Source organism: Cladophialophora immunda (assembly GCF_000835495.1).
Source record: "Cladophialophora immunda strain CBS 83496 unplaced genomic scaffold supercont1.1, whole genome shotgun sequence".
NCBI classification, from domain to species: domain Eukaryota; kingdom Fungi; phylum Ascomycota; class Eurotiomycetes; order Chaetothyriales; family Herpotrichiellaceae; genus Cladophialophora; species Cladophialophora immunda.
The window spans coordinates 4,243,639-4,265,874 of record NW_015622541.1 but is presented as its reverse complement, the minus strand read 5'-3'; the positions used below and the strand labels follow the sequence as shown (position 1 = coordinate 4,265,874).

Below are 22,236 nucleotides of genomic sequence, written 5' to 3'. Positions count from 1 at the left end.
AAGTACTGATCATCTGGTCACCATAGCGAGCCAAGAGAATTTTTCATGAGAATCATCTATTCAGCTTCCGGTAATGCCTTTGCCCTCCCATCTCTCACTCCCTCTTTTATCATATGTGTGACGATACACGATGGTCCAGCGTTGACTCTCAAAGGAATGCTGAGGCCCATAATCAACGTCGGAAGCTATTGGCCCGTGGCTTCTCCCAGGCCGCGATCAATCAATTCGAGCCCAACCTCGCCTCCAAGATCCAAACGCTCTTGGATCAGTGGGAACGGCTGAGTCGCACAACTGACAAACCCATAAATGTGTACCCATGGACGCATTGGCTGGGTTTCGACACTGTGTGTGAGTGCTCCCAAGCAAGGATCGGAACCCGGCAAGGAGATCTCAGGCTCACCAGAAGACATCTCCCGCAGACCATCTGATGTTCGACGAAGATCCCGCCTCAGTCAAAAAGGGCAAAGCCGATCCTATCATGAAGTACATACGCGCATGGCGTCCGACATTTATCTACGTAAGTCATTTTCCCAGATGCCTGGAGGAGAGCAAACGAGATATAGAGAAGAGAGTAACGAGTCCGTCTGCTGATGGTTCGCCAGAAAGAATTTATGCCCCAGCTAGAACTGTGGGGACCATATGTGCCGGGGCGAGTAGGCGGATATTTTCGAGATGTGCAGACGTGGAAAGAGGTTCGTCATTTCCCTCCAGCCCTCGCAAAGCTACTCTGCTCGTACATATCTACCTTCTCCGCGGACGGCGTGTGACCAACATCATCCGATTACAGATTGCTATGAATGTCGTTGGCCAAGTTCGCGTCAACGGTACGAAGACCACGTTTCTCAGCAACGTCCTCAGCAACGAGGACGCCTACTTAGGACGACCCTTGAACGACTCGGAACTGGCGGAGGAGTGTATGGGCGGCATGTGAGAAAGATTCTTCTAATTCCAGGCATCATGAGAGAAAGTCTGCTCAGTGCTGATTGATACGACCCAATGGCAGGTTTGGAGGCAGCGGCACCACGGCCAACACCTTTGTCTACCTTCTTTGGGGCAGTCTCCGCGACCCAGACGTCGTCCACAAGCTGAAACAGGAATTGAGGGATGCATTCCCTGATCGATCTGCAGTCCCTGACAATGTGGTATGTACTGGTGATTCCCGGTTCAAGTCGTACAATACATTGGATGCACTAATCGCTGCTTTACCATCGCTTCAAACAACAGACATGCAGCAATCTTCCCTACCTCCAGGCCGTGATCAAGGAAACACTCCGCCGTTACCCGACTATCATCGCTACGCTTCCGCGCACAGCGGTCGAGGACGTCGTAATAGCAGGCCATGCTCTACCAAAAGGGGTAGGTTCTCTTGGCGCGTCTTTTCTCCCGTGACTGGTTTCCCCGTTTGACAAGCACTGACTATTCTACCAGACAATTGTTGGCACTCAGAACTACACCATCCACCGCTGGGCCTCGGCATTTCCGGACGCCGAAAAGTTCGATCCAGACCGATGGCTGTCCAAAGAAGATGACGAGGAACGCAGGCTGGCGTTCACCCCCTTCTCTGTTGGACCGAGGCGGTGTATCGGAATGAAGTGAGTCCGTGTCTCTCCCCACGACGACACAATTAGAATGATTGGATCTTCGCTAACTAAATTGTGTTTTATATCACTAGTCTGGCGGAGATGGAGCTGAACTTGCTGACGGCTTCCTTTTTCCTGCGTTTTGATGCCACGATCGATCCTTCCATGACGGACGAGGATATGCGGCTGTACGATACTTTCAATGCTGGCCCGGCCGGGGCGAAACTGCTGCTGCATTTGGAGGCCGTCGGCCCTGCGGATGGTTGAAGCTGAGACGGATCCAGAGAAGGACAAACGGACAAACCCTGTCGAACTGAGTATGGGATTAGAATACATATTATACACTGAGGAGAACTGTTCAACAAATGGTTCGGAAATCAAATATATGGTATGGAATGCAGTATCATAACTACCAGTCACATTTCGAAGTGTACTTAGGTCAGGACCGTCAAACATCGACACCCGTGGCGCACCTTTTTGACTTTCCGGGGGATCTGGAGAACTTGAAGCTAGCCGGAAGCTTGCCAGCACACCTATCCCGGCACGACACAGTTCCACTTTGCAGAACTGGACAATGCCGAGGCAAATCTTGTGCTTCTCAGAAGAGTTACTGCACGGGCGGTATCCCTCAGTTCGGTCATTTCGCTGGTTGGCTTGCGTCCATCAGTGATCTATGTATCAACTACTAGCAACCGAGCCTCCGCTATGGTCGACATGCGAGAGTGCCGCATACAAGGGAGGATTCTGGACGGATTTCTTTGGACTAATTTGAATTGCTGCGGCCTGTGGCGAAGGCTACGGCATGCTAAGCGAACATGCTCAGTTTCATCATCAGACAGGGCGTCTTCTCTACAAGCGCTTGGTTCGAAGATCATAGTTTTGCCTGACCTTTTGACCGGGCTGTCTTGTGTCAGCTTGATATCACATGGAACGTGGGGCCGAGATGCAAGAACTTACAACTCAGTTGAGCATTCTTCTGCTCGAATCTCTTCACCGATGCGCCATCCAGGGTTTTCTCCGCCAAAGCATCAACCGAGTCATAGACAGCCAGCATTCTTTCCCTCCGCAGCGGCAAATTCTGCAGTCTTTTGGTCTCCATCATGCTCTTTCCATCGTTTTCCTCCAATTGCTTCTCCAGGTACGCGAGGACAGAGCCGTGGAAGTTTTCTTTTGGGAACACCCGGTTGACCAGCCCCCAGGTTTCAAGCTCTTCGACCGTGGCCCGCCGACCGAACATGAGGAATTCATTGGCTCGACGGACGCCAATGTGGTGACTGAAGAGAGTGGTCGACCCGTTTTCCGGGACGAGTCCCAGTGAGTTGAACGGGACTTGCAACCAGCTGCCTTCGGCGGCAAGGAACAAATCGGCGGCTCCTTCGAACCATGCGGCACCCCCACCCACAGCCGGACCGTTGAGGGCCAGCACAAGGACCTTCTGGTGATCGATCAAAGAGCGAAGCATTTCCAACGCTGTAGCAAGATGGCCGATTAGCTTCGTGCCCCGCACGCCGCGGCCTTTGCGCCTCAAAAATGAGCAACAGCTTACCCGGGACGAGGCCTGTCATGGAGGCAATCTTCCTCTCGGCAAGGCTGGAAGACTTGACCGGAGGCCTTGAGGCAACCGCTACACATCGCAAGAATTAGCGCGAAATAGTTCGTTGAGATGCGAAATCCTCGTCCAAATTCATCGCGACGGGAATGACCGAGAGCGGCTCATCGCTTCGACTTACCTTTGACGTCGACCCCGGAGGAGAAAAATCGGCCCTCGCCGGTGAGCACCGTGAAGACGGTCGCAGGGTGTTCGTTGAGCTCTCTCAGAGCCGTGATCACATCCAGCATCATCGTGGTGCTAAAAGCATTGAGAGCTTTTGGCCTGTTCAGCTTGACCGCCAACTGTCAGCCCAACTGTCGCTCTTGACGACGGTGAGGAATAGCGTTACTTTGATTATGCCGATGCGGCCCTTGACCTCCACAAGGGCGTCCGTATACTTGTAGTCGGACGCAGACATGCTGGTGAATATCGTGAATGTCCAGAAAACCGACCGACTGATCGAATCTGCAACTAACTTGAGACTTTCCAGATACTAGTAGTAGTTTCAAAGGGGTTGGGAGGAATAAATAATGAATGTATGCTACAGGGTTACTACTAAGTACATATAAGGGCCAGTGTGGTTTACAGCCTAGACAACCAAAAACGAAATAGGCCATGGGCAAAATCTCTACCCCGCATCGTTGACCCTCGGCGCGGTAATCCAAGCTTCACGTGACTCCCTTTTGACAGTCCTGGGAGCGTGCCTCGGGTCTACTCTTCTGCGGATTTTCCGTAGCTACATAGTATGTATCCTATGTAAACAAACGTACCTCCACATCACCGTCTGGGTATAGTTTCCCAGTCACGATTTCCATGATGGCGATACATATGCTCCGCCTCTCATATGTATAACTACCTAGTACCTAGTACATATGGCTTCCCGCTTAGCCCTGAACAAATTGGTCCTGATCTCAGAAGTACACGCCGTAGGATTTCTCTGCAATGAAGGAGATCATCCTTGTGACCGGGGCTTACTCAGGCTTCGGCGAACTCATCAGATGGTACAACGATTTGCTGCCAAGGCTAAGGTTGTCATCGTAGACATTCAAGTTCCTTTTCTCCCAAAGGAACTTGGAACGGGTGAAGAGCGCAATTTGGCCGAGGACATAGTACTCTTTGTATTTATGTACTTACTTGAAACATCTGTGGACACGGTGGAAAGGATGCTTCCCGTCAATTTACTCTGCCACTGGCAGACGGTACAAGAGTTTGTACCCGGCATGCTTGCCAATATGGAGGAAGGGCCACGTTGTTACGACTACTACTAGCATGGCAAGTTTCATTTCCATGGCAGGGTTTATCGACTATTGGCTCTAGCAAGGCTGGTGTGCTCGCTTTTCACGAGGTTATGCCATAAAATAGTACGTACTATCGGTAGTTTCATTGCCGTGTGCTTGCTGGAACTCATGTTAATTGTGTAATCCCCAGGTCAGTCCTATGAGTGCCGCTACCTGTATGAAAAAATAGTAATTGATTATTGTAAACCACATTCGTTGTTGCGGATGCGGTCGTAAACCAGGTGCCGTGTGTCCAAAGGGCGATCTGCCATACACATTCTTCTACTAAGAGTTCAGTGCCGTGTCCTTTAGAGGATACTTCTCGTTGGAAGGGAAGAGCATACTGGTCTTTCGCAGTAAGATGTGGCGTGCATGCTGTTGGGAAACGCGACACGAAAATATACAAATCAGGTTTAGCTGGTTTCTGCTTTCCTAATCTAGAAATATAACATGAATGAATCACGCTTAATTAATTACATAGATACCTGACTCGAGACCCATGTCATTCCGTCCATGTCGACTCTTCCTGGTGCCAACAAAGTAGTAGCTAACCTGGACGGACATTATCCCTAACCGCCTTGCCGATACGGTGTTCTGAACACTCGGTATCGATTCTGGAAACACCGCATCACATTACATTACTAAGTACTCATTATCGTATGACCGAACACCCTTTGAAAACTCCATGACGTATGACTCCATCCAGCCGTCCCCAAAGCCGAGACATAGGCTGGAAATCCTCGGAAAAGGATCTTTACCCCAGAACAAGGTTCCTCACGTTACCAGTTTCATCAAATACCTTCCGGTGAGGCCAGGGAAAGGATTTCCAGCGTCGAAACTCTGATTCAAATTGATCATTTTGCTCCACTATCACTCGCTTAAGAACGATCACGGTGAGAAAACGGTGGGCTGATAAGCAGTCACTGAATACGTATCTCGACATGCTAGTATTGTCAGACATCCCCACGCTCTGCAGTCTCGCCCCCCAGTAGAGCTGCGGATCAGACTCTCCGGTACAGAGTACTTATTCTTCGTAAGTGACCCTCTAGAACAGTTGAGGATTTTGGGTCTACATGGCACACATTGGTTCGGTTCCTGGCTACATTTTGTCTCATTATCCTATTAGTTCGTCGTTCGTCCCATTGACTTGGCGGCTTCTTCCTTGACCCTCCCAAAACCAAAACATTCTTGGGCCTGTTTGCACACACTCTCACTCACTATGGCTGCCATTACAACCTCTCGGGCCTTTATCAAGGTGGTGCCTAAGAGTGCTGCTTCACCAACTTGTTCCCTTCGTGCGGTCACTCGTCCCGCAAGCAGGAGCCTTGCGAGGCCGGTCTTCCAAAGATGCTCCCGACGCCATTTTTCATCGCAGCCTCCGCGCCGATCCAGCAATAGTGCCACCATAGGACTGGTTGCCGCGATCGCTCTTCTTGCGTGTGGTGGTTACTACTTCAATACTCGGGTTGCTGATACACACACCAAACCAAAAGCTGGAGTCCAGACCACCAGTAACTTCAAGCCGTCTGCCAAAGACTACCAGAATGTGTACAATGCCATCGCAAAAGCGATCTGGGACAACGACGAGTATGATGACGGGTCGTACGGGCCAGTTCTTCTTCGGCTATCGTGGCACACATCTGGATCTTACGATTCCGCCACTGGCACTGGAGGCAGCAATGGTGCAACTATGCGATTTGCTCCAGAAAGCCAATACGTGCCCAACAGAGGCCTGGAAAATGCGCGCAATTTCCTGGAACCCATCAAGGCGCAGTTTCCGTGGATCACCTACTCAGACCTCTGGACTCTTGCTGGTGTCTGCGCCGTGCAGGAAATGCAAGGTCCTACTGTCCCGTGGCGACCTGGTCGACAAGACCGAGATGTCTCTTATTGTTCACCTGAAGGCCGTCTCCCAGACGGGGACAAGGACCAGCATCACGTCCGCGCTGTATTTAGCAGAATGGGCTTCAACGACCAGGAGACGGTGGCTCTCATCGGCGCCCACGCCGTCGGACGCTGCCACCCTGACAGATCCGGCTTCGACGGGCCCTGGACTTTCTCCCCGACTGTATTTACTAACGAGTACTTCCGGCTCCTTATGGAGGAGAAATGGGGCTGGCGCAAGTGGAACGGACCCAACCAGTACCAGGACCAGACCAGCAAGAGCCTCATGATGCTGCCCACCGACATGTCGCTTAAACACGACCCCAAGTTCAGGAAATACGTTGAGATCTACGCCAAAGACAGCGCCAGGTTCTTTAATGACTTCTCAGCCGCCTATTGCAAGTTACTCGAGTTGGGCGTGCCATTCAACAGCCGGCCCGAGGACAGAATCAACTTCAAACCGACTATCGAATGATAACCATCCTCTGGTATGTAGTAAGATAATATAATGAGATGGCGTCTGACGATAGATTTACAATGGAATGCGGCGAGCTTGCAAGGTCCTTATGAGATGAGTCGGATATCGGGCCAGTCTTAGGCGTTTTGAGTGTCACTACGATTGGGAATCTCGGGCAAGCGGAAGGCGCGGAATAGGGGCTAAACCATAATGGCAAAATCCATGTCTGAATTTCGTATCATGCCACCCAATCTGCGTCCGGTACAGCTCCGGACTCCAGTCGACTGGGAGAATAGATTGCTCAGATTCTGTTGTGTCACACCATAATAAAGGCTCAGGAAAATCCGATATCTCATCATGATCTTCCTTCGAAGGCCAGTCACTTCCCAGTAACATTGTTATATTTGAACAGCCCGTCAACAAGTTTTGGACATTGGCCGAAATAACTTTGCAGCCTGTAGAGAGGTAAGATGGCACAAACAACTTTCAGAGGCACGGGATTTATTGTAACTTCGTGTTCGCAGTTTGGCGACATGGCAGACCAACAGACGCAAGCTTCGCACCACCACGGGAAGTGTGCGCATGAGAACGACCCTGTGCATGCAGAGCACCACAAAACCTGCCAGGGACATGGCGAGCACGCAAAAGAGGGACATGTGCACGAGGGCCACAGTCATGAGGGCCACAGTCATGAGGGCCACAGTCATGAGGGCCACACCGAACACAGCCAAGGTGGCCACGGCCAGCATGGCCACGAGGGACACCCCCAGCACAAACATCATTAAAATGCCCATTGAGGATTTGGCGACGAACAAATACAGTGGCTTGACGCACGTAATCTAGGCTGAGGTGCAATCCAGCATTCTTGCCATTTTTGTTCGAGAGGGTCCAGGAACCCCGTCGGTCGTAGAGAAGCTTTTGATGCACAAGCCCAAGGAAAGTGAGGGCAGGGTTTTTTTTTTCGCCTTGGTTTTGGCGAACCATGCCTCTGCCCGGTGTTTATGAGTCGATGAAATTCCTAGTCGGCGGTGATGACTATGTGCTTGTTGACACAAGGCAGACAGGTATAGTACTAGTACTAATAGTATCTTAGCACTCGACTATTGAAATAGTACTAGTACAACCGGCACCGTTTACACACTTCGTACATTGACAACAGTACTCGCCAAATAGCGTGCCACCAGTATCAGCCAAGCAAGCCCAGTCTCATCCCCACGAATCACTGTGCGGCCTGCTACCGGGGACTCTAGGAATTACGGTAGGTATTGTTGTGATCGATAGCCTTACCAGGCTAGCGACCCTGTAGCCGGGCACATGCTGGGCTATTTGCTAGTAATGCCGACTAAACAGCCCTAGGAAGGCTAGTGGATGGCGTCGACTGCGTTAACTCTAAGCCCTCGTATGTATAAAGCACGTTCAAACACAGCTGGTGGTCGAACTGCGTATGCACACGAGACGGCAATGAAGCGGCGTCAATCCGAAAGAGGAAAGTGTAGGCAAAGATTGTACTAGCGCGGTGCTAGTGCGGAGAAGGTCGCGCGGGGCTCCAGACTTTTCTCTTTTCTACTTCTCCGTCCCACTTCATCTCTTGCGGTACCGATTTCTCCATTCGTTCGTTCATGTCGCCATTCCTGTGCACGTCCTCGCGGGCATGGTGGAGGACTCTGGAGAATCAGCACCACGTCGAAGAGTGCGGACTGGCTGCTTGACCTGTCGAGGAAGAAGGCGCAAGTGTAGGTAAAACCCGGGTTTGGGACAAATACTCTCTCCGGGCTCAGATGCTAACACGGCTTAGGTGATGAAGGGAAGCCGCAGTGTCAGAATTGTCGCACCAAGAACCTTCACTGTCGGTATGGGCTCAACATCACTTTCGTCGGCTCCAAAAAGAAAGCAGGCGATGAAACAGAAAAGCACGGCGGCTTTCCGAACACTCGCATCCATTCGAGTGACACACCCACCGACGACCTGCAGGTTACACAGGCTGCAGCAAGCTCGCTGGAATTGAATCCTCGAGGCGAGCGATCCTTTTTAGATGAGAGCGTTGTCGAAGAGCCTTCCCAGAATGCATCTCAAAGCCAGCTCCTCTCGACGAGCCTTGGTGATGCGAGCAACCTCGTCCAGGATCACCGCGTCCCAAAAAACCCCTCTGTACAACTGTTTTCCGGCAGCACCTTCGAGCCTTTCCGTCAGGATATTGATTCTTCCCTCGCCTCACCTCCCAGTGCCGCTGTGTCTCGATCGTGGGACAACTTTGCGCGTCCAGAACCTGGCTCGGCAGATGCGCTCGTCCTCCCATCAAGGCCCAGTGTCCTGGACATCTTGACTTACTATCGATACAACACCGCTGTCCAGATAGACCTTGGCGTCGGGGAAGAGTACTTTGGCGTCCGGGTTCTACGTCGAGCAGCTCATTGCCTGAGAATCCAAAGAAGCATCCTTGCCCTTGCAAGTTATCAGCGGGCGTTAAGTGGCTCTTTTCGCCGTCCAGACGACGAAATCGCCAGCTTTGAATATGCTACAGCAGCAGAGGCGATCTGTGAAGATGCAGACGAGCAGGAAGATATCCTGGTTTCTCAGACTCTCCTGACATTACGTAGCATGATCATGAATGCGCCTCATCAGTGGGAGAATGATGCTCAGGGTATTTGCGGTTCTCTTGCTTCCCTTCCGACTGGCGAGCTCGAGGAACTCTGGCACCTTATCGCACGTCTTTGCCTCGCGGCCAGGCTGATGGCAAAGCACCCGTCGCCAATAGCTGGCTTGTCCTTTCTGTCTCGGAGCACTGTCCCGATCTTTGCCGGGCAGCAGCTATCAAAGAAGCAGCAACTCGGACAGATTCTGTCCGTCCTCGAACGCACTCTGCTTCTGTCCTCGTCCCAGAACCGGCCCCAACTGGCGAGAAATATTCCTGTGGCTGCAGAGTGGCAGTCCTGCTGGAGCAATTCCCAACTGTGGTGCGCAGCACGGAGCGATGACATGCAACAAATTCTTGCGCTCGAAAGCTCTCCTGGATCCCACGACGATGTTGGCTGGTCAATTCTGGGGTTTCCGACCCTGATATTCAGCAACGCCTGTGCCCTAGTAGCGAACGTGGTCTATCATTTGACGTCTCTTCTCCTTCTCCAGCACAAGCCCCGACTTGTGAAAGCCATGGCGGACAGCGGCTCGTCGACTTCTGCACAATGGCACGCACTCAGGGTCATTGGCATCGTGGCATCGTCCGACAGTAGCTCCGTGTGGAACCCGTTGGTGGCCGCTGCTGTAATCCGTGCCGCAAAGAGTCTCAGTCACCCTTCCCAACTTCGCGCAGTTGCAGACCTTTTGCGTGGCGCTGTCGAATCCAGTGGGATGAATTTACAAGACGAAATCCAAAGGCTAGAAGGCGTGGAATACTCATTTTGATTTCTTACGACGTGTTCATATATATATAACGTGGGTGCATAGCGAGCGACGCAGTATAGCGAGCGACGCACTTTCCGCCCTATTTATCACCTTTATCTTCTTCCCACTACTACTCTACCATAAAATATGAAATCTACTTAGAAAGAAGTAAGAGTACTCCTTACTCTTTAAGCTCTTAAACGTAATCTAAAATAGAGTAACGTGGGTGCATAGCGAGCGACGCAGCATAGCGAGCGACGCACTTTCCCACTACCGTACGACAATCTAATTTAATTACACCACTAACCTAAGATAAATTCACTTAATCTACTCAGAACTAGATACATTAAACATTTCTTTATCCTCTTAATACGTACGTACATTATACCTAGGCTTTCCATAGGTACTACATCGTCGTTAAGTTAGCTCACCCCCTCTCGTACGACCACTACTTACACGCTTTTCTTACTCTACCTACTTATCCATATCCCTCTAGTCGATCATATCCTACGCGTCTCGTATAGTAAGTGATCCTCCTTATCGGATCCGTGTCCTTTTCTCTCTGCGACACTTACTTAGCGTACGATTTGCCTCTTTAAGCTCTTAGATACGATCCTTTATTAATACCATTTGATGCATTATAGTAGTCATACCTTTCACTATCTGGTCTATCGCCTTATAAATCACTATTAGAGAGCTATCTTAATGTCGAGCGACTTTCCCCTTAATAAAATCAGACTATGAAGTTACCTCGTACGTAGTCTATGGCGTCTTAGAGACCTAAGGGGTGGTTATTAGCGAGGGGAGTGTTAGTAGTGTTAGCGTCTAAAGCTTTATATCTAGCTTCGAAAGGACCGTATCTAGATTAAAAGGGATAAGCCCTACCCCTCGGAAACCTCCTCGTACGTTATCTTTGCCGAAGGAAGTAAAAAAAGCGTTCTTAAACGCGGTAAAGAACTCGACCTTAGTGATATAGGTTACGTATGTCCGAATTAGGTTCTCGATTTCTTTACCGTACGATCGCTTTAAGGGACTAAAATACCTAACGTTAAGTAGTTAAAGTAGATACGATAAATGTATAGGTATATAGAGTATAATAATGTTATTCTCCTTATAGTAGCCCTTAAAATCCACTAAGTGATGACTTTTATAGCCGTCTAGGATTAATAGACGAAACGTACCCTTTATACGACTACGACTGTGTTTATTAAAGTGTTTGACCTAATTAAGACTAATCTCGTTCGTTATCTATCTATTATCGCTAAGTGCGATAACCTAGTCGGACGGAAGGGGACTATCTCGGTACTATAATACGAGGTGATGCTTACTAGCGACTACAATAAAAGGCGGTATAGCCTAGCCGTACGAATTAACACTCTAGATTACTATAGCCTATTCTCGATTACTAGGCTATACCATCTTAACCTTTCCATACCCTTCAGAACTCGTTATAACCATTACGGACGAGATTAGGCCTATTATAAACTTAGTCTCGTTAAAGTTCTAAGTGTTATCTTCGTAGATCCTATACTTAGCTACTACGTTCCGTACGAGGTTAAACTAGGCTTAAATGATTACTAGATCTTCGCATTGGGCTCTCTAGTAGTCGTATCTACGTGTAAATCGCGTTCGTAGCTCTTAATGTCGTTTAATAAAGTTCGATGCCTAGCGCGGTCCGACGCGTGACGCGCTACGCGTCGTACGTAGTTTATTAGCCATATCTCCTACATTACTGAGTCGGGGAGGAAATCCTCGCGAATATAGGTTAAGGACCTCTCGTATAAGGACTGATTCTTTAAGGTCGGTTAAATTTCGAGAATTCGCTAGTTAGTTACGTCGGGAAGGTCGACCTTAGCTTTAGTAGCGGAGGGTTACTTTAGGGATATTATAGGCTTTAGTAATAGATCGTACGCTCTGTTCTGAATCGCGTTTAAGAGCTTAAAGGGTAAGGAGTATTCTTACTTCTTTCTGAGTAGATTCTATGTTTTGTAGTGGAGTAGTAGCGGGAAGAAGATGAAGGTGATAAATAGGGCGGAAAGTGCGTCGCTCGCTATGCTGCGTCGCTCGCTATGCACCCACGTTATACAATCTATTACTAAAGTCTATAATATCCCTAAAGTAACCCTCCGCTACTAAAGTAAAGGTCAACCTTCCTAACGCGACTAACTAGCGAATTCTCGAAATTTAACCGACCTTAAAGAATTAGTCCTCGTACGAGAAGTCCTTAACCTATATTCGCGAGGACTTCCTCCCTAATTTAGTAGTGTAGGAGATATAGCCGATAAACTACGTATAATATATAACGCGCTATACGTTAGAATACGCTAGGTATCGAACTTTATTAAATAATATTAAGAGCTATAAACGCGATTTATATGGAGTAATAACTACTAGAGAGTCTAATACGAAGATCTAGTAATTATTTAAGTCTAGTTTAACTTCGTACGAAACGTAGTAGCTAAGTATAGGATCTATAAAGATAACACTTAGAACTTTAATAAGACTAGGTTTATAATAGACTTAATCTTATCTATAATAGTTATAACGAGTTCTAAAGAGTATAGAAAGGTTAACATAATATAGCCTAGTAATTAGGAATAGGCTATAGTAATCTAGAGTATTAATTCGTATAGCTAGGCTATATTCCTTTTATTATAGTCGCTAATAAGTATTACCTTATATTATAGTACTAAGATAGTCCCCTTCCGTCCTACTAGGTTATTATACTTAGTGATAATAGATAGATAACGAACGAGATTAGTCTTAATTAGATTAAGTACTTTAATAAATATAGTTATAGTTATATAAAGGGTATATTTCATCTATTAATCCTAGATAACTGTAAAAGTCATTACTTAGTGGATTTTAAGGGCTAATATAAGGAGAATAATATTATTACACTCTATATACCTATATATTTATCGTATCTACTGAACTGGGGCGAGGCTTCTAGCCATAGGCGCCAACTCGTACGGCGGGAGGTAACAGGCGCGTTCACATCTTGTAAAGTAGTCGATTGATTGTGTTGTTTCTCCCTATCTGCCCAGACGAATAACAAAAGAAAAGACTACTAAGCTAAAGTGGTACCCTCGAACTGACTAATTAGAGAGTGGTAACGTTTACCTATATATTGTACAGCCAAAAGTCGACCAATCACCTTACTTATCCGCCTTGCACCTCAGGTCCTCCTCAAACCCTTCCCATTACAATATCTAATTCCGACACTACTAATCCTACTATCTTACCGAGAGACTACTTCGACGCTCTATTCTCTTCAGCCCACCTACGGCTGACTAAGGCAACTACTTCCGTCGACTCCTGTAGCGGCCTATATCTAGACCTACTAATCGACCTAAGTCTTTCCGATCTAGAGTAGACGAGTCTCGCGTCGCCGACGGGCCTTAGGACCTCCTACCCCTCCTCCGAACGTAAGGATAGTTCTATGTTACGAGCTGCTACAAGACACGCGAGGTGTCCACAGGCAAACCCGAGGTGGTTTACTTGGTGATATAGTAGTGGGACGGTGTAGCTGAGACTGGAAACCAAGTGTATAGTATGCAGACCTATACGTATAGCAGATAATCGTGAGGAACTCGATTCTGTGTAACTGTTATTGACTACGAGGATAGCTGTGAGGGGTGTGAAGACATCTATATAGTTGTTGGTTGCTCAGTGTGCTCAGTTGTGCTCAGCTAGTCAGCGCACCGAGCACACTGATCATTACTGAGCGGCTGCTCAGTGTTGCTCAGTCACTCATGCGCTAACTGCCCTGATCACCTCTGAGCGTTTCCCTGTTACGTGGCCTCGCCTTAGTTGCCCCTCTTCTTGCCCATGGGGTTGGCCTTTTTCCTGGCCGCAGGCCCTGTTCGTAACATTCTACCGGTAATAGCTTATCGGAGTCGGAGCCCCGTACGCCAGATATAATAGAGGCGCTATAGCCCGTTAAGCTACCGATCCTACTAAGCTAGGGGGTTGTAGATATAACGGCCTTAACCCCCTCGTCGGCAGGATCCTAATAAAGGATTCGTATTACGGTTAGTAAGACGGCAGATATTACTATAATATAAACACTCCTAGAGCCTCGGTCTATAATAGACTAGTAGCTAGATCGTAGGGCGAGAAATCTTCCGCCTATTAGAGTAAATAAAGGAGACGATCGGATAGCGGAGGATGCTCTAGCGTTCACCGGCGATAGCGATAAATATATTAACCTCGACTATAATTTATTCCTATCCCATTATATAACGCCTAATAACGCGATCGATTCCCCTAGGCTAGGAGAGGTCGATAACGACGCTATCTTCGGTTAGTATTTATACTCGCCTTCACCCTCGCCCTCGCCTATACTTACTCTTTTACTAGACGATACTACTAGCGAATTAAGTAGAGTAACGTTATTTAATACTAGATACGATCCGTCCTGTAGTTACCCGGAGTTATACGCGGAGATATCGAGGAGTTCGACTCTAGAAATTTCGCTATCGAGTGAGAAAGCTCGAGATAAAGATTACCCTTACCACTCCGCGAATAGGACTTATATCTATCTACGAGTTAGCTAGCCGAAAATCACGCTCCGCCTTAAACTCTAGGATAGAGGGCGCTAATCTAGAAAGAAAAAAGGAATAGGGTCGATTAGGGAAAGTGGGAACCTAGGAACTTAGAGAGAAGGGAGGAAATGGAAAGGAAGGTAAACCGAGATACATCTGTTGAAGGTAGCGGTCTATTTCTAGACTTAAATGGGTAACTTCTTAAAATTAGGTAGTTAGTTGAGAATAGCCTTTCCTATAACTATAATTCTCGCTCGAACTCTTTGAGAATCAACGGAGATTCTTCTATAACTTTACCACAACTACACTTATACGCCCATTGAGGAGTCTCGGCATCAAGATCACAGCAATGGTTCTAGCATCCAACCAATTTTACAACCATAATGAGTCACCACAGGTGCCTCATGCGCCGAAATACATTTTCTTCTACAGCCATCATACTCCAGCCAAGGGCGGTGAGACCCCAATTTCGTCCTCCCTTGAACTTTTCGCCCGTGCGCAAGAGGAGATTCCCGAGTTCATATCTGAACTTGGTCGGAAGGGAGTTCTCAGTAAAGTCACCTACAAGGCCAACAAGCAGTATGAAGGAGGCTCTACACTTCGACAAGCATTCGGCAAGGAGATCAAGGACAGCGACGATGCTGGCACGAGGAGGGTCAAGATCGAGGCTCAAATAGCCCGCTATGGACGAGGCAAAAACACAACTTCGGAATGGATCGACGACGACACATTGGTGTTAACACACCGCTTGCCTGCTATACGCACTCAACCAGAAACTAAGCTTCCAACACTCTTCACTGGGTTGGCAGCGTACTATAAGAACGCCCAGGTCAACCAAGGCTCTAGAAAGAATATCGTCACCCAGCTTTTCGGTGATGGCACGCTAATTCCAGAGAAATACCTTGCGCACCTTGCCAAGATAACGGATGAGCTGAGGGTCCTCCACAAATGGCAGCGAGGCGATGTGCTTGTGTACGATAACATCATTGCGCAACATGGCCGACAACCATGGGAAGGAGAGCAAGAGGATCGTGTTGTTTTGGCTAGTCTCTTTGACGGGCACGTTCCTGGAGCATATATAGATGAAGACTGGGCACAGGTTGTACAAGCCCTGGACGGATGATGCTATTTAGGGCTGTATACCAGGCTCTAGCTTTCTAGACATAATCCCACGCTTCAGAACCCTTGCTGGTTGCTACTAGTTTCTTCTATTGACATATGTCTACAGTACAATTCGACCAAATATTGTGTGCAGGGTTCATTTCCTGATTTGATTATTTATTGTAATGAATCCAGTGAAGCGATCTTTGTCTGATCACGCTATTATACTCTGGTCATACCTTCCGTCGTTCAGCCATGCCTAGCTCGACCCTTCTGCTGTGGCCTGGTCTCCTTTACGACAGAAAGTGTCTATAACTACGCCTTCGATGTTGGCCTACATTGCTGGCTTGTGGCGACGAATTTTGCTATCTGCTGGCAATAGTGGAAGTAAGTACATACGGGGTCAACAATAATCATGAGGATCCCGTTGATCGGGTATCAACTAATCGGTTCCCGCGTTTAAGTTGTGACTTTCTCAGAGCAAGGACGCCCCACGATTGCTCTAGAGGGAGAACACTTGTATCAAATGGAAGAAACCGTCTCCTGAACCTCATCCAAAACATCACCGGAACCGCTCCCTTTCACCTCCTTTCACCTCCTTTCACCACCCGAAACTCTCCTCCATCAAAGAAGCATTCACACCCTGCCCGATCACCACCCGAGTTGCTGCACGCACCTCGTCCGCGAGTCCTCCCGACCCACAAACACTGATCCCCAAGCACCCAACTCTATCGTCAGCCGCTTGCTGCACGATCCTCATTACATTCGGTCGACCTCGCACCATCCTGACCTTAGAGCTGGGACTCCTGATGTCCTGAGTCAAGTTTGCCCGAGTGACATGGAGCAAGACGGTGAGAACATCGCGGCGGTTCTCCATGCGTAGGATTTCCTGCATCCATACACACACCCAGTCCAGACACTCGCGATCGGGCACGACCCACACGAGGGTGATGTGTTGGGTGGCGACCGTTCCCTCGGTAAAGCCCTGCACCAGAGACCGAACATACAGCATGTGATGGGTAATGCCGACCCCAGTGGCGAAAAGGACCAAGGTCCCGAAACTGGCGAGGCTGGTTTCGTGGCCGTAGGGACCTTCCACGTAGGCGGGGAGAACGAGTCTGCCGCCGCCTTGTTGAGCTCGAGTCAACAGGGTGGAAGTGAATCCGGCTTTCTGCTTGATGATGAGTTCAAGAGTGCGGCTAGGCGGCTCTGGACCTCCTTCGCCAACGGCGCGGACGGAACCCACGAGCCCTGTCTTGTCTGAATACTCTGAATACTTGCTCTTCATGCTATGGGCGCTGTCCAGGTCTGTGCACATACCGGATTCGGCCCATGCAACTGAGAACGGATGCAGAGTCAACCAGCCAATGGATGGAATGCTCAGGTACAGTGTCTGGCCGGGCCGGACCTTCCATGGTCGGGTACAGGTGATTGAAACTCTCACGGCTCCACGTTGGAGTGGCTCGATGGCGGCATAGGAACCACCACGTCCGCAACTGCGGTAGAGCAAAGTGCAGAGTCTCCACAGTCGGGATCCAATCCAGATGATGATGGCCGCGAGAAGGAACATCTGTTGAGGCAGATCCACCAGGTGAATCCACAATCCGCCGAAAGTCATGGCCACGAGGAGGATATGGCTATGTAAGAAGAACTCATATGCCAGGGATCTGAAGACCTTGGGAGAATGAAGTCCCAATGCAACGAAGCCGACAGTGGCAATCAGACCGGTGTAGATGAATGAAGAGTGTGTCAAGGACTTTTGGACGGCACTCCAACCCCCCTTCTGGACCTTTGCAACCATCCAGCACAGCGTGTGGGCCACACCTTCCAGAATGCTCAAGCGACCTAGCCACCGATGCACAAGGTTGAAAGAGTCGTATGAGATATCCAGGGCATTGATCAGGGGGTTCTTGATTGTTGCAAGCACGCAAATAGGGATGAGATTGACCGTGGCAAGGGATCCCGTCCCTAGTCCGCCGGGTCAGCATGAAGCGGTACTAAGGGGCCGGATGTGACGAGGGACTTACTGTTTCTCAAGATGGGAAGCACCTCAAGCTGAGAAGAGGACCATGGAATGTTCCAGACGCAGGCAAAGACATTGTACACGACGATGCTGATGATGAAGAGTGCCTGGAAGCGAGTTGGTACTGTGCCCAAGATCACAAGAGGGCCACATTTGATCTCCTGAGCCCGTCTGTGATACAAAAGGGGTGCATAGACAAAGTGGTCTTTGAACCATGTGACGGTCGGGCTCGCGAAGGAGAAGTATCGTTGAGATCTGGTGTTGCCTCCCAAGGAGACAAGATGGCGGGCATGCCTGTGAAGGCGGAGGACGCTGTGGTACACGAATACAATGACGACGAGGGCGACCAGCGCATACAGGTAATTTGTGGAGAGCGAATGGTTGAGGTAGTTCAAGTACCTCTCCGTCTCGGAATTCTGTTCCTGATGGGAGGAGGAGGAACCAGCCATTGTTGCTGTGGCTGCTGTTGAGAATTGAAGACGAAAGAACACAACAGTTCGTGTCCCTTGACGGTGGGATATCTGAGTCAAGGAATGAATCTCTCTTTCACCACCGGCCAAACCAGTTGAACCTGGGCAGGCGAAGAGAACGAGGCAAGACAGGAAGAAAACTTGAAGGACACGAATCGAAAAGAAACCAACCGACAGAGTAAAGTAAGGATGGCATGGGTTCATCACTGGAGCTGGACTTTGAATATGTACTGTACAGTTCTGTACTCCCGGAACGAGTGCGTCAGTGTCCCATCAAGTTGGTCCCTCTGGTGCAGGTCCTCTCATGCAAGTCCTCAGGTGAAATCCTCTCCTTCGTGTGTACACGCGTCGCCATATCATCCCTCAACAAGCACAGTTATCTTCTTTATCTCCTCCACCGCGACCGAACCCCTTCCCTTGCTTTACCATGAAACGAGAGTGCGAGGCTACCTCATGGTCCAGATTCGTTGTCTGCAGTACTGTTCGCCGCCAAAGACAGTGGTTTGGCCCTGAATGATTGGGTATTCGCGGTCGAAGCATCCATTCCAAGACGCTCTTGATGCATAATACAATCCCGCAACCTGATCTGCCCACTTAACAAGCGAGCAAAGGAAAGCTCGACTGGCGCTCCGACCGGAGACGACACGTAGACTTTGTCAACCTTGGCGAACTCTTAAATGATGGTACTCCGTACATTGTTTGAGGTGTCGACGTTCGAGAAACTTTAACTGATAGACTCCAGCATCTGAAACTTGATGGGGCCTGCAGCACGCTGAATGAACAGAATGGTGGTCCAGATGAGTCAGTCAATAAAGACAAATGGATGGAGTGATCGGGCGCATGTACATACATACAGTATGTAAGGTGGATGCAAAAGTGGATCGCAAGGGGCGTCGATGCGAAACAAGCTACCAGATGGCAGAGACCCATACGAGGCTGCCAAGCGAGATATGTACGCAATCACGTCTCCATTGTCTGTATGTACAGTACATTTAGTATGTAGAGAGTACCTTGAGAAATGACGTGCTTGTTTGCTTGGCAGTGCTTCAGAACCTCATACAGTTACCGACCCATTATTGCCCTGATCGAGGCGGGTCCAGAGCCCCCACGTGACAGCAACACGGCCTTTTGGAAACCTGGTATACGTAGTGGCCCGTTCTTGGCTGCTGAAGGGCGGGGACCTGGACTTGACCTGGGGGTGATGAATGACACCTTTTGACCCAGGGGGTAGGGGGTAGCATAGGAACGGCACCGTCGAGGATGGGCATGTGCGACTGTCATGGGTGACGGAAACGAGGAGGAAAAGGCCACAATGGCCGGGAACTAGCTTCAATAGCTATGAAAAGTCCATTGGTGGGCTGTGTGCTGTCCGATCTATCTGAGCAGAGAGAAGAGAAGGAAAAGAGGACAGAGAGCGAAAACAACAGGGGTAGTCGATCAGTCGGCAGGATTCATCCTTGGCGAAGAGTCACCTTTCCCTTTCCTGTAAGTGACGTGTTGGTCACATGCTTCCATCATGTGACAGCGACATTGTGTCAAAGGGTAGTGCAATGCCAGACGAGACGAGGGAGTGGAGGTGGAAGTGGAAGAGTAAAAAAGGGAGACTGTGGCAACGGACGGTAAGAAAACTAGAATATAGTCGAGATGTACGGAGTGTACGGAGCACACATTGCGTTTCTCACGGGCATGATCACCGATTATACCCCTATCCATGAACCTGAGTTAGAACTCCGAATGGTCATGCCGTATTTTACAATACTTGATAGCCCAGCCCACTTTCATTCAACTCAATTTCATGTCGTGTTTCCGACTCCTTGTCGATCCCATGCACGATGGGTTTTCATATCTAAGTCTGCTCATTAACACACCATCCTTCTCCTCCTCCATCACGACCGCCGCCTCCAATCTGTCCGCTACCAGCAAGGGCTTGTCCCGGCCATCGTGGTCTGTAACTTCTCAACCTCCCTTCTCCTCTCCTGCCCCCCCCCAACGGTCGTACGGGAGATTGCTCGCCGACTCACTGGGAGTGATGGACTCGCGGTTCTGCGGGACGAAGATGCTGCGTATCGAGCTGATTGTTGATGGTGGAGCACCCGGCTGAGAGCCATGGCGGATCGAGGAGATGGCAGGAGAGGATGCAGTGGTTTGATCGGCATAAATGTCGGATTGTGCTGGGAAGAGGAGGTGGACATGTGGAGGTTCAGGTGCAGTCAGAGACACCGGTGGCGGGGAGAAGTTGTGAGATTGAGGATGAGCTGGAAGAGCTGGAGAGAATTGCGGACGCGGCGGAGGGTGCCGCTGCCTACTCGGCTCAAGAACAGGCACCTCGACGCTGGTGAACTGGCTCGTTCTCGCGCTCTCAATAAATGGATCGACCTGCTCTCTGAACAGGTGCACAGGTTTCTCATCCTGGGATACCTCGTTTCCGGGAATGATCGGGTGGAAGAGTGGGTCGTACGCCATGGCCTGATTGTAAGATGGGATTTGAGTCGCACTGTTCCCCGTGGTAGATGACGACTGGACAGAGAAACGTTTTGGGTCTATAGGTGCTGGTAGGGGAACATGAACTTGGGCCACGGCCATGGCCAGGGGTGAGGCGTGGTCTGTGATTCGGATTTGGTCCCCTACCCCATGTCCATCTCCCATCTGGGAGGTTTGTTTCTGACGTCGACGACGGCAGCAGAACATCCGGAAGAAATAGAGCACGGCTATGAGGCACGCGGAGGCGCCGATGATCGAGCCTACACTGATCGCCGCAATGCTCATGGTGGAGAGGGAGGAGGACGATTCGGACTGAACACCAGTCAGCGGGACTGCTGCAGAAGCCGAGGCCGTGGTGGGTTTGGAAGAGGCTGAATTGACCGCCGTATCGAGCGTCGCAGTTGGCGACGTTATTCCTGTCATTGACATCTTGACAATCCCAGTTTGGCTTGCAGATGCTTGGACCGATGAGGTTGCAGAAGCGAGACGTGATAGAGTCCGACTTTGCGTCGGTTCCTGCGGTGGAACTTCAGTGGGTTGTGGAGCGGGTAATTCTTCTTCATCCTCGCTTTCTCCAGAGTCGTCTTCATCTTCAGAGTCTGACTCTTCTTCTTCTACCGGGGAAGAGGATGTGGCTGCCAGCGGAGGTGGTGTTGATGCGGTCTCTTCAGAAAGCTGTCGGCGGACTTTGCTCCATCGCTTGGAATGATCGATCATTCTTCGCTTGATCTCCATGATGGAACGTCTTTGAATTTAAAGATGTACTCGCATCGATAAATAATCGAGGGTGGTAATGAATTATGTGAGAGTTGAAAGAAGATGTATGTGCAAAGTCCTGTGGCACAAGGAGGTCCAGTTGGTATATTCTGCCACCTCCTGGCCATAGAGCTCCACGAGGAGCAGAGCCGCCAGTGGACGTTTCAGTGGACGGGCTAACCCACTGACAGGCGAGGGGCTGAGCGCGAATAACAGATCTACCAAGTCGACTTCGAAAATGGTGTGACAACTTCCCTCGTTTCATCCCTGCATACTCTGTATCAGCGGGGTACGCGCCGATCGATTTCAAGCACCGCAACTCTTGGCTCGAAGACCACTCCGTACTGCCTCGATCCGTGAGTAAAGTGCTTCATGCCAAGCAACGCTGACGAGTACATCAGGTGGATGTGACAGTGTGCAACAAGCGGTCCTCTGCCTATAGCCGGCCAGGTCTCAGACTTCCGAAGAGGCCATGCGCGTCGTCAGCCTCATTATCTGTGTCTCTAGGATGGTCGGATAGAGTATAGGACAGCTCCTCGAGATAGAATAGCTGACCAGATTTGAAGATGCTGTTAACCAGCTTTTTTGTGTCGGGATTTAGTGGCTACGGATTGGACGCCTTGGCTCAGAGCTCGGACATGCGACTTCGTTCCTCATGTTACCGCATCATGGCTTTTGGCGAGGCTTA

At 49.6% G+C, this 22,236-nt stretch overlaps 7 protein-coding genes across 7 annotated transcripts; 5 read left to right on the top strand and 2 right to left on the bottom strand.

The window, feature by feature from the left end:
* Positions 1-2,402: 2,402 nt before the first annotated feature.
* Positions 2,403-3,589, bottom strand: PV07_01237 (uncharacterized protein; the record flags this gene model as incomplete). Its single annotated transcript, XM_016387747.1, has 5 exons — positions 2,403-2,480; positions 2,538-3,050; positions 3,127-3,204; positions 3,311-3,473; positions 3,521-3,589. The coding sequence occupies 5 exons, from the start codon at positions 3,587-3,589 to the stop codon at positions 2,452-2,454; spliced, it is 852 nt and encodes a 283-aa protein (XP_016254675.1). The 3' UTR covers positions 2,403-2,451.
* Positions 3,590-5,436: 1,847 nt separating this feature from the next.
* PV07_01236 (uncharacterized protein) lies at positions 5,437-7,138 on the top strand. The gene has a single exon (XM_016387746.1). It carries the CDS (start codon positions 5,668-5,670, stop codon positions 6,805-6,807), a length of 1,140 nt encoding a protein of 379 aa, XP_016254674.1. The 5' UTR covers positions 5,437-5,667; the 3' UTR covers positions 6,808-7,138.
* Positions 7,127-7,932, top strand: PV07_01235 (uncharacterized protein). Its single transcript, XM_016387745.1, has 2 exons — positions 7,127-7,254; positions 7,314-7,932. The coding sequence occupies exon 2, from the start codon at positions 7,372-7,374 to the stop codon at positions 7,630-7,632; it is 261 nt and encodes an 86-aa protein (XP_016254673.1). The 5' UTR covers positions 7,127-7,254; positions 7,314-7,371; the 3' UTR covers positions 7,633-7,932.
* Positions 7,933-8,440: 508 nt separating this feature from the next.
* Positions 8,441-10,191, top strand: PV07_01234 (uncharacterized protein; the record flags this gene model as incomplete). Its single annotated transcript, XM_016387744.1, has 2 exons — positions 8,441-8,522; positions 8,585-10,191. The coding sequence occupies 2 exons, from the start codon at positions 8,441-8,443 to the stop codon at positions 10,189-10,191; spliced, it is 1,689 nt and encodes a 562-aa protein (XP_016254672.1).
* Positions 10,192-15,066: 4,875 nt separating this feature from the next.
* PV07_01233 (uncharacterized protein) lies at positions 15,067-15,840 on the top strand (the record flags this gene model as incomplete). Its single annotated transcript, XM_016387743.1, has 1 exon — positions 15,067-15,840. One exon carries the CDS (start codon positions 15,067-15,069, stop codon positions 15,838-15,840), a length of 774 nt encoding a protein of 257 aa, XP_016254671.1.
* A 4,126-nt stretch (positions 15,841-19,966) lies between these two features.
* Positions 19,967-20,684, top strand: PV07_01232 (uncharacterized protein). Its single transcript, XM_016387742.1, has one exon. It carries the CDS (start codon positions 20,107-20,109, stop codon positions 20,410-20,412), a length of 306 nt encoding a protein of 101 aa, XP_016254670.1. The 5' UTR covers positions 19,967-20,106; the 3' UTR covers positions 20,413-20,684.
* PV07_01231 (uncharacterized protein) lies at positions 20,061-21,527 on the bottom strand (the record flags this gene model as incomplete). Its single annotated transcript, XM_016387741.1, has 1 exon — positions 20,061-21,527. The coding sequence occupies one exon, from the start codon at positions 21,525-21,527 to the stop codon at positions 20,268-20,270; it is 1,260 nt and encodes a 419-aa protein (XP_016254669.1). The 3' UTR covers positions 20,061-20,267.
* Positions 21,528-22,236: the final 709 nt, after the last annotated feature.